The sequence below is a fragment of the Chanos chanos genome, chromosome 16, assembly GCF_902362185.1.
Source record: "Chanos chanos chromosome 16, fChaCha1.1, whole genome shotgun sequence".
Lineage (NCBI taxonomy): Eukaryota > Metazoa > Chordata > Actinopteri > Gonorynchiformes > Chanidae > Chanos > Chanos chanos.
Genome location: NC_044510.1, coordinates 17,651,081 through 17,663,580, shown reverse-complemented (window position 1 = coordinate 17,663,580; position 12,500 = coordinate 17,651,081). Strand labels below are relative to the sequence as shown.

At 46.1% G+C, this 12,500-nt stretch overlaps 1 protein-coding gene across 1 annotated transcript in view; it reads left to right on the top strand.

The window, feature by feature from the left end:
- mrtfaa (myocardin related transcription factor Aa) overlaps nucleotides 1-12,500 on the top strand; it is a 48,082-nt gene that overhangs the window by 5,231 nt on the left and 30,351 nt on the right. The window contains exon 3 of the mRNA XM_030793342.1: nucleotides 6,330-6,497. Coding sequence (XP_030649202.1) covers nucleotides 6,335-6,497 — 163 coding nt within the window. The 5' untranslated portion in view covers nucleotides 6,330-6,334. The remainder of the gene's footprint in view (nucleotides 1-6,329; nucleotides 6,498-12,500) is intronic.

The following is a 12,500-nucleotide window of genomic DNA, read 5'->3' as shown; positions in this document are numbered from 1 at the left end:
TGTCTGATGGGGGTTGAGTTTGATGGGGGTTGAGTTGTTGTGTGATGGGGGTTGAGTTTGATGGGGGTTGAGTTGTTGTGTGATGAGGGTTGAGCTGTTGTGTGATGATGCTGGAGCTGAGTTCTGCTGGCCTAATAAACCAAGTGGATCAGCTGTAGACTCTTTGTCCGATACTCATGCCAAGACAAAAGTACTGATTGGGTGATGTTGTTCAGTAGAGCCATGACACCTCCTCTCTCATCTCTTCTGCCCTTTTCTGGCTCTCAGAGTGAATCCAACGCTGTAGCCTGGTTCCTTCTCTGATCTCTGTGTGAACAGGCTGACTGGGCCTTGAGTGGGGGGAGATGAACTGTGAAGGAAAAAAACCTCTCGTCTGGCAGAAGAATGAGGTCTGAGGTGATCTCAGTATTTTAGTGTTCAGTGTGTGAAACAACCATTGATGATAAAAAAGGAAGCTCTCTTTCTCACCACTTCCCCTCTGTCCTTCATCTGTCGCCCTGTAGTTCATCTCACACACGCTGCAAGAGAGAGAGAGAAGACTTAATGAGTGTTCCCGTCAGTGGAGAGAGAGAGAGATGGAGAGAGAGAGAGAGACAGACAGAGAGAGAGAAGACATAACAAGTGCTCCCGTCAGTGGAAAGAGAGAGAAGACTTAATGAGTGTTCCCCTCAGTAGAGAGAGAGAGAGAGAGAGAGAGATACTGAGTGACAGAACAAGTCAAAAACAAGGCAAAAAATGATGGCGGACAGAACGCATCTGCTTTGCTCGCTGTTTATAATTGAACTTTTACACGAGGCCTCCAGACAGCGAAACACCTCTCAAATTTTAGCCCACCATCTTTCCCTCTGGGGGCGAAATTCACGAAAACAGCAAGCCTGTCACCAAACTCAAAGTCTCATGTGCTTAAATGAAGCGGTCTATGTGCACCGACCAGAGCCGTTGTTGAGAGAGGTTTTTTTCTACGCTCTGGCTCCAACTACGTTCATGTAACACGTAAACAACAACCCATGTTGATGTAGATACAAATGGTTGCTCCTGCATCTTTTAATCATGTACAGGTTTTCATGCTACATGTAGCCTTTAGCCTCCACCGTCTTGGTCAAACTTTTTTTGTTACTCCCGCCTCTCTAGAGAACGTCACATACCAAACACATCACACACTGAAATGATTGCTTTTCACGTGGTTCTCATTTGCTTAGCCACTGGTGTCAGCGGTTCTAACTTTTGGGACTAGCAGTTTTGCAGTGCCAGCGTTAGTGTCTGTCTCTCTTTCAACTCACCAGCGTTACTGTCTGTCTCTCTTTCAACTCACCAGCGTTACTGTCTGTCTCTCTTTCAACTCACCAGAGTTAGTGTCTGTCTCTCTTTCAACTCACCAGTGTTAGTGTCTGTCTCTCTTTCAACTCACCAGTGTTACTGTCTGTCTCTCTTTCAACTCACCAGCGTTACTGTCTGTCTCCCTTTCAACTCACCAGTGTTAGTGTCTGTCTCTCTTTCAACTCACCAGCGTTACTGTCTGTCTCTCTTTCAACTCACCAGCGTTACTGTCTGTCTCCCTTTCAACTCACCAGTGTTAGTGTCTGTCTCTCTTTCAACTCACCAGAGTTAGTGTCTGTCTCTCTTTCAACTCACCAGCGTTACTGTCTGTCTCCCTTTCAACTCACCAGTGTTAGTGTCTGTCTCTCTTTCAACTCACCAGAGTTACTGTCTGTCTCTCTTTCAACTCACCAGCGTTACTGTCTGTCTCTCTTTCAACTGAACAGTGTTAGTGTCTGTCTCTCTTTCAACTGACCAGTGTTACTGTCTGTCTCTCTTTCAACTCACCAGCGTTACTGTCTGTCTCTCTTTCAACTGACCAGTGTTACTGTCTGTCTCTCTTTCAACTGACCAGTGTTACTGTCTGTCTCTCTTTCAACTCACCAGTGTTAGTGTTCAACCTGTCACACACACACGCAATGACTACCATTTTCCAACCTGTTACTCACACACACACGCACACACACGTAGCGACTACCGTGTTGCTGACATCTGACATCCTGTTGTAACATTAAAAGCAGTGCACAGATGGAGGTCTGGTTCATTACACTGAGTGCTAACACACTAACATTAGTGTTCTCATACATGAAGACTTCGGGGGCGAATTAGACCCATTTTTTCAGGTAAGAACAGGATGGTGAAAGGCTTGCTGTCGTAAACACATTACTCTCTCGAAATGAATGAAAATTTTAAACATTCGTGAATTATCCAGCAAACTAAAACCAGTTTTAACCAGTTCCTCCTCACAGGAGAACTTGTGGTGAACCACATGTTTGTCAAACTGATTACTAGTATTACCTCTCTCTTGTCATCCTGTCAATCAACGCCAGCAGCCGAGCAGCTGTCAGCGTTTCCGTGGCGGTGGTGTTGTTACCATGGTGAGGGAGCGTGGGCATGCATGTCTCTTAGTGATGGGAAAGTCTCTACACTGACGAGTCATCATCAGAGCAGCCCCTGACAGAGTGAAGAGACCACAGCACACACACACACACACATTTCACTCACACACACACACACATCTCACTCACACACACACACACATCTCACTCAGACACACACACACACACACATCTCACTCAGACACACACACACACACACACATCTCACCCACACTCACACACACACACACACACTCACGCATCTCACACACACACACACACACTCACGCATCTCACTCACACACACACACACACACACACACACTCACGCATCTCACTCACACACATACACACTCACACACACTCACGCATCTCACTCACACACACACACACACACACGCATCTCACTCACACACACACACTCACGCATCTCACTCACACACACACTCACGCATCTCACACACACACACACACACACACATACACACGCATCTCACTCACAAACACACACTCACACACACTCACGCATCTCACTCACAAACACACACTCACGCATCTCACTCACACACACACAAACACACACTCACGCATCTCACTCACACACACACACACACACACTCACGCATCTCACTCACACACACACACACACACACTCACGCATCTCACTCACACATACACACACACACACACACTCACGCATCTCACTCACACACACACACACTCACGCATCTCACTCACACACACACACACACACACACTCACGCATCTCACTCACACACACACACACACACACTCACGCATCTCACTCACACACACACACGCACACTCACGCATCTCACTCACACACACACACGCACACTCACGCATCTCACTCACTCACACACACGCACACTCACGCATCTCACTCACACACACACACACACACTCACGTATCTCACTCACTGACTCGAGTCGCAATGCTTATCGGAATGCAACCATTTGATTGGCTGTGTAGCCTCAAACGTGATGCTTTATGACGTATGCAATAGGTCTGTGAGTTTCCTGGGCTGTGAAGTCTAGAAAAGCTTCTCTGGTTAGAATAGAAACACTGTGTGAGAAATGAATCATTCTCAGGATTTTATTGGTTGTAGATCCGGGTCCGGATAGGACGGCGTCTGGGTCCGGACCCGGTCCACGGCCCGCCTGTTAGTGACCTCAGGTTTGGTGCATTGCTGGTGTAATTGCATCATTGCCACTGGAGATCTGTGAGGACTCAGCAGGTCAGCCCAGTATAGTCAAAATCCATATCCTCATTAATACCATCCACCCTTACTCTGTAACACAGGCAAAGACACTGACACATAACACATTGTGTGTGCAGTGGACCTGATCTGAGTGTCTGTGTGTGTATGTTACTGTGCTTACAGACCTCTGCTGAAAAAGGCTTTGTGTGTGCGTGTGTGCGTGTGTGCGTGTGTGCGTGTGTGCGTGTGTGCGTGTGCGTGTGTGTGTGTGTGTGCGTGTGTGTGTGCGCGTGTGTGCGTGTGTGCGTGTGTGCGTGTGTGCGTGTGTGTGCGTGTGTGTGCGTGTGTGTGTGCGTGTGTGTGTGCGTGTGTGTGTGTGCGTGTGTGTGTGCGCGTGTGTGTGTGCGTGTGTGTGTGTGCGTGTGTGTGTGTGCGTGTGTGTGTGTGCGCGTGTGTGTGCGCGTGTGTGTGTGTGTGTGTGTGCGTGTGTGCATTGCCATGGTGAGTGTAGGGCTGGAGATTCATTATGTAGTGTTTTCTGTGTCAGTGTGGACCAGGCCTGTTATGATGTATTGTTATGGCAACAGTTGCTGTTGGCCTTTGTTTTTTATAGAATAGGTTTATTCTATAGGCATTTAACAGCACGTGAGTCAGCCTCAGGACACACACACACACACTCACACACACACACACACACACACACACACACACACACACACACTGGGGCCTGGATGACCCAGCGCAGTTATATGCGAGTATGTCATCATTATAGTACAGCTGTAAAACTACAGTCATATGCGTTACATCTTATTAAAACCACAGTCATATACGTTACACCACATTAACACCACAGTCATTTACGTTACACCACATTAACACCACAGTCACATTAACACTACAGTCATATACGTTACACCTCATTAACACTACAGTCACATTAACACTACAGTCATATACGTTACACCTCATTAACACCACAGTCACATTAACACTACAGTCATTTACGTTACACTTCATTAACACTACAGTCATTTACATTACACCACATTAACACTACAGTCACATTAACACCACAGTCATTTACGATACACCTCATTAACACCACAGTCATATACGTTACACCTCATTAACACTACAGTCATATACGATAAACCACATTAACACCACAGTCATTTACGTCACACCACATTAACACTACAGTCATTTACGTCACACCACATTAACACTACAGTCACATTAACACTACAGTCATATACGTTACACTTCATTAACACTACAGTCATATACGATACACCTCATTAACACCACAGTCATTTACGTTACACTTCATTAACACTACAGTCATTTACGTTACACCTCATTAACACTACAGTCATATACGATACACTTCATTAACACTACAGTCATTTACGTTACACCACATTAACGCTACAGTCATTTACGATACACCTCATTAACACCACAGTCATATACGTTACACCTCATTAACACTACAGTCATATACGATACACCTCATTAACACTACAGTCATTTACGTTACACCACATTAACACCACAGTCATATACGATACACCTCATTAACACTACAGTCATATACGATACACTTCATTAACACTACAGTCATTTACGTTACACCACATTAACGCTACAGTCATTTACGATACACCTCATTAACACCACAGTCATATACGTTACACCTCATTAACACTACAGTCATTTATGTTACACCTCATTAACACTACAGTCATTTACGTTACACCACATTAACACCACAGTCATATACGATACACCTCATTAACACTACAGTCATATACGATAAACCACATTAACACCACAGTCATTTACGTCACACCACATTAACACTACAGTCACATTAACACTACAGTCATATACGTTACACTTCATTAACACTACAGTCATATACGATACACCTCATTAACACCACAGTCATTTACGTTACACTTCATTAACACTACAGTCATTTACGTTACACTTCATTAACACTACAGTCATATACGATACACCTCATTAACACTACAGTCATATACGATACACCTCATTAACACTACAGTCATATACGATACACCTCATTAACACTACAGTCACATTAACACCACAGTCATATACGATACACCTCATTAACACTACAGTCATTTATGTTACACCTCATTAACACTACAGTCACATTAACACCACAGTCATTTACGTTACACCTCATTAACACTACAGTCACATTAACACTACAGTCATATACGTTACACCTCATTAACACTACAGTCTCATTAACACTACAGTCATATACGTTGCACCTCATTAACACTACAGTCATTTACGTTACACCACATTAACACCACAGTCATTTACGTTACAACACATTAACACCACAGTCACATTAACACTACAGTCATATACGTTACAACACATTAGCAGTAGTCGTAGGTAAGCGGTCTGAGTCTGAGCTCATGTCTTAGTGTCAGGATTCTGAAGTCAAAATGTACTCCTGACTCCTGTATTACTGAATATGACACAGTAACTAGTGCCTGTGGACTGTGAGGCAGGTGGAGATCGAGTACACAATATAGAAAGAGGTTTAATGTATTAAGACACTTCACTGTTCATGCATACATACATATTTCTCTCTCTCTCTCTCTCTCTCACTGTTAACTCGGTCATCATCACGGCATTACCTCAGACACCATGGGTGGGCTACAGGAGGAGGAGTCCAGCCCCACTGAGACTACGCCCACTGTTCCATTGGGCTCCGCCCCTAGCCCTCAAAGCGAAGCGGTGACCAATGAGTTGCAAGAGTTGTCCCTTCAGCCTGCCCCTAACCTGCTGCCAATCAAGGAGCGTAAGAACGGTGAGCATTGTGTGTTTCAGTCATGAATGGAATCCGTTAATCGGCATTAAACTAAGTTCTTCAGTGTGTTTACTGAAAAGACGTGAAAAAAATGGTGCATTTCTAAACCATGTGAAGTATGTGTGCGTGTGCGCGTGTCTGCGTCTGTGTGTGTGAGAGAGAGAGAGAATGTCTTGGCAAGTCTATGTGTGGGGAACTAGTCCCGTATGACTGATGATGGTGACAGTGAAGAGCATGACTGTCTGAAGATATCATTAGAGATTTATTGCTTTTTCATGTCACCCACTGACCTCAGACCTGTGACCTCCAGAGTGGCAGAGGAGCTCCTGTGAGTGTGTGTTTGCTGCCCCTGTGTGGTCAGTAGAGGGGCCCTCAGTTTGAGTTCCTGCGTGGTCAATAGAGGGGCCCTCAGTTTGAGTTCCTGTGTGGTCAATAGAGGGGCCCTCAGTTTGAGTTCCTGTGTGGTCAATAGAGGGGCCCTCAGTTTGAGTTCCTGTGTGGTCAATAGAGGGGCCCTCAGTTTGAGTTCCTGTGTGGTCAATAGAGGGGCCCTCAGTTTGAGTTCCTGCGTGGTCAGTAGAGGGGCCCTCAGTTTGAGTTCCTGCATGGTCAATAGAGGGGCCCTCAGTTTGAGTTCCTGTGTGGTCAATAGAGGGGCCCTCAGTTTGAGTTCCTGCGTGGTCAGTAGAGGGGCCCTCAGTTTGAGTTCCTGCATGGTCAATAGAGGGGCCCTCAGTTTGAGTTCCTGTGTGGTCAATAGAGGGGCCCTCAGTTTGAGTTCCTGTGTGGTCAGTAGAGGGGCCCTCAGTTTGAGTTCCTGCATGGTCAATAGAGGGGCCCTCAGTTTGAGTTCCTGTGTGGTCAATAGAGGGGCCCTCAGTTTGAGTTCCTGTGTGGTCAATAGAGGGGCCCTCAGTTTGAGTTCCTGTGTGGTCAATAGAGGGGCCCTCAGTTTGAGTTCCTGCGTGGTCAGTAGAGGGGCCCTCAGTTTGAGTTCCTGCATGGTCAATAGAGGGGCCCTCAGTTTGAGTTCCTGTGTGGTCAATAGAGGGGCCCTCAGTTTGAGTTCCTGCGTGGTCAGTAGAGGGGCCCTCAGTTTGAGTTCCTGCATGGTCAATAGAGGGGCCCTCAGTTTGAGTTCCTGTGTGGTCAATAGAGGGGCCCTCAGTTTGAGTTCCTGTGTGGTCAGTAGAGGGGCCCTCAGTTTGAGTTCCTGCATGGTCAATAGAGGGGCCCTCAGTTTGAGTTCCTGTGTGGTCAATAGAGGGGCCCTCAGTTTGAGTTCCTGTGTGGTCAGTAGAGGGGCCCTCAGTTTGAGTTCCTGTGTGGTCAATAGAGGGGCCCTCAGTTTGAGTTCCTGTGTGGTCAGTAGAGGGGCCCTCAGTTTGAGTTCCTGTGTGGGTGTGGGTGGGTGTCTATGTGTTTGTGTGTTAGGGCTCCATGATGTTTTATATTTGTATTGATATTGTAATACAGATTTGCACTGTAAACACATGCTGAAGGGCAGTGGGATCAGAATGGTTGAGATTTACGTTTGTTTATTTTGCAAATCAGATCCATGAAGCCACACACACACACACGCACACACACGCACGCATACGCATACACACGCACGCACGCACACACACGCACACACGCACGCATACGCATACACACGCACGCACGCACACGCACGCACACACACGCACACACGCACGCACACCCACACGCGCACACATACGCATACACACACACGCACGCGCCCACACACGCACGCGTACGTGCACACACACGCACACATATGCACACACATGCACGCATGCACGCACACACGCACACATGCACGCACACACACACATGTCCATGGTGTGTAGCCTTTTGTGCATGATGAGATAATTAGATGGCACAAAAAGAGGCAAAGAGCTGAAACAGACAACATGTGGAAGAGAAAAGATACATATGCCTGCACTCCTGTGAGTGTGTGAATGTATGGAGTATCAGAAGACTTGGTACTGAAAAGGAAAACGACATCCTTCATGTGGCAGTCACAGTTACTCTACAACTGAACACAGTCACTGTACATGTCACATGTGGAATGTGGTCACTTTACACTGGAATCAGCACACACTGAACACAGAGACATATTCCGCCTCTGAACACACTGAACACAGAGACACACTCAATCACTGAACACAGAGACACGTTCTGCCACTGAACACAGAGACACACTCAATCACTGAACACAGAGACACGTTCTGCCACTGAACACAGAGACACACTCAATCACTGAACACAGAGACACGTTCTGCCACTGAACACAGAGACACACTCAATCACTGAACACACTGAGCACAGAGATGCATGCAACCACTGAACATACTGAACACAGGCTCGCTCAGTCACTGAACAGGCCCTTGCATGCTGAACACAGTGACTGTAGTGTTAAGACCGTGTGTGTGTAGAGTTAAGGCCGTGTGTGTGTGTGTAGAGTTAAGGCCGTGTGTGTGTAGTGTTAAGACCATGTGTGTGTGTGTGTGTGTGTGTCGAGTTAAGGCCGTGTGTGTGTGTGTAGTGTTAAGGCCGTGTGTGTGTAGAGTTAAGGCCGTGTGTGTGTGTGTAGAGTTAAGGCCGTGTGTGTGTGTGTAGAGTTAAGGCCGTGTGTGTGTAGTGTTAAGACCATGTGTGTGTGTGTGTGTGTGTGTGTGTGTGTGTGTGTAGAGTTAAGGCCGTGTGTGTGTGTGTGTAGAGTTAAGGCCGTGTGTGTGTGTGTGTGTGTGTGTAGTGTTAAGGCCGTGTGTGTGTAGAGTTAAGGCCGTGTGTGTGTGTGTGTAGAGTTAAGGCCGTGTGTGTGTGTAGTGTTAAGGCCGTGTGTGTGTGTAGTGTTAAGGCCGTGTGTGTGTAGAGTTAAGGCCGTGTGTGTGTAGAGTTAAGGCCGTGTGTGTGTGTGTGTAGAGTTAAGGCCGTGTGTGTGTGTAGTGTTAAGGCCGTGTGTGTGTAGAGTTAAGGCCGTGTGTGTAGTTTTAAGACTGTGTGTGTTAAGGCCGTGTGTGTGTAGAGTTAAGGCCGTGTGTGTAGTTTTAAGACTGTGTGTGTTAAGGCCGTGTGTGTGTAGAGTTAAGGCCGTGTGTGTAGTGTTAAGACTGTGTGTGTTAAGACCGTGTGTGTAGAGTTAAGGCCGTGTGTGTAGTGTGTAGAGTTAAGGCCGTGTGTGTGTAGAGTTAAGGCCGTGTGTGTAGTGTTAAGACTGTGTGTGTTAAGACCGTGTGTGTAGAGTTAAGGCCGTGTGTGTAGTGTGTAGTGTTAAGGCCGTGTGTGTGTAGAGTTAAGGCCGTGTGTGTGTGTGTGTAGAGTTAAGGCCGTGTGTGTGTGTAGAGTTAAGGCCGTGTGTGTGTAGAGTTAAGGCCGTGTGTGTAGTTTTAAGACTGTGTGTGTTAAGGCCGTGTGTGTAGTGTTAAGACCGTGTGTGTGTGTAGAGTTAAGGCCGTGTGTGTGTGTGTGTAGAGTTAAGGCCGTGTGTGTGTGTAGTGTTAAGACCGTGTGTGTGTGTAGTGTTAAGACCGTGTGTGTGTGTAGAGTTAAGGCCGTGTGTTTGTGTAGAGTTAAGGCCGTGTGTGTGTAGAGTTAAGGCCGTGTGTGTGTAGAGTTAAGGCCATGTGTGTAGTGTTAAGACTGTGTGTGTTAAGGCCGTGTGTGTAGAGTTAAGGCCGTGTGTGTAGTGTTAAGACTGTGTGTGTTAAGGCCGTGTGTGTGTAGAGTTAAGGCCGTGTGTGTAGTGTTAAGACTGTGTGTGTTAAGGCCGTGTGTGTAGAGTTAAGGCCGTGTGTGTGTAGTGTTAAGACTGTGTGTGTTAAGGCCGTGTGTGTAGAGTTAAGGCCGTGTGTGTAGTGTTAAGACTGTGTGTGGTAAGGCCGTGTGTGTGTAGAGTTAAGGCCGTGTGTGTAGTGTTAAGACTGTGTGTGTAGAGTTAAGGCCGTGTGTGTAGAGTTAATACAGTTGCTGTTGTCTGTGGTTTTAGTGGAAGCAGTAAAATTGGGCAGAAGTGAGAAAGACGTGCAGACATATTGAGACACATACTCATGACTGTTCTCAGATCAGATCAGTGTCATAAAGACTGTGCTCAGATCAGATCAGTGTCATTAAGACTGTGATCAGATCAGTGTCATTAAGACTGTGCTCAGATCAGATCAGTGTCATAAAGACTGTGCTCAGATCGATCAGTGTCATTAAGACTGTGTTCAGATCAGATCAGATCAGTGTCATTAAGACTGTGTTCAGATCAGATCAGTGTCATTAAGACTGTGCTCAGATCAGATCAGTGTCATTAAGACTGTGCTCAGATCAGATCAGTGTCGTTAAGACTGTGCTCAGATCAGATCAGTGTCATTAAGACTCTGCTCAGATCAGATCAGTGTCATTAAGACTGTGTTCAGATCAGATCAGATCAGTGTCATTAAGACTGTGTTCAGATCAGATCAGATCAGTGTCATTAAGACTGTGTTCAGATCAGATCAGATCAGTGTCATAAAGACTGTGCTCAGATCAGTGCCATAAAGACTGAGATCAGATCAGATCAGTGTCATTAAGATTGTTTTCAGATCAGATCAGTGTCATTAAGACTGTTCTCAGAACAGATCAGTGTCATAAAGACTGAGATCAGAACAGATCAGTGTCATAAAGACTGTGCTCAGATCAGTGTCATAAAGACTGAGATCAGATCAGATCAGTGTAATTAAGATTGTTTTCAGATCAGATCAGTGTCGTTAAGACTGTGCTCAGATCAGATCAGTGTCGTTAAGACTGTGTTCAGATCAGATCAGTGTCATTAAGACTGAGATCAGAACAGATCAGTGTCATAAAGACTGTGTTCAGATCAGATCAGGCTGTTTTCGAGGCCTGATGTGAGAAATTGTGTGATGAGGAAAGCTTGCTCTCTCATATACTCAGATTTGACATATGTCTCTCATGCTTAAGGTGGCTACCTTCCACCTAAGGGGGGATTACTTGATGGTCAGACCAGTACAGTCCTGGTCCACCTTAAAGTGCCAAAGACCTTTGGTCTGTTTGCAGATTTTCAGACATTTGTGACTGGAGTCAACAGGAGCGTGTGTGGCAGAGAGTTATCGTAGATCTTGTCAGAAACATGAAGGCTCTGATTCTGAGGAACAGTGTTTGATTCCCACCAGGGCAGAGTGAGTGTGCTGGGGTTTTATGAGGACAGATTAAATCAGCCGATACCTCATCCTGTATCCTGTGTAAATGCACAGAGATCAGAAACAGTTTGGTTCTCAGTGCCCTGATGCGGTTTAACTGACACCTCCTCCAATCACTTCCTGCTCTGTCAGAGTCTCTAAGAAGCTTCATCGTTTTACCTCTGGCACCGGTTTTACCACAAGCATCTAATGGAACCTGTGCCGTGTATTAAATATTAGTAAAGAAATGCGAACATTTCTCTCTCTGTGGAGAACTGTGGAAACTTCACACAAACACGCTTCTCTTACCAAAAAAAAAAAAAAAAAAAAGTCATCGAAGAAGAAACAGGAAGAGGAAGTGTACAACACCCCGTCTGTGCTGATAAACGTTTCTGTCATTCTCTGGTCCGTGTCAGAGGGACAGGAACGAGAAGAGAGCGGGTTTGAGTGGAGCAGAGGTCTGTTCAGTGGGATCTTTCCGTCTGTTCAGTGGGACCATTCAGTCTGTTCAGTGGGATCTTTCGGTCTGTTCAGTGGGACCATTCAGTCTGTTCAGTGGGATCTTTCCGTCTGTTCAGTGGGACCATTCAGTCTGATGTGGGATCATTCGGTCTGTTCAGTGGGACCTTTCAGTCTGTTCAGTGGGATCTTTCAGTCTGTTCAGTGGGATCTTTCGGTCTGTTCAGTGGGATCTTTCGGTCTGTTCAGTGGGATCTTTCAGTCTGATGTGGGATCTTTCAGTCTGATGTGGGATGTTTGGAGTGACTTTATCCTCACTTAGTAATGGTGCAGTGTATGTTGGCACCCTCTCTCTCTCTCTCTCTCTCTCTCTCTT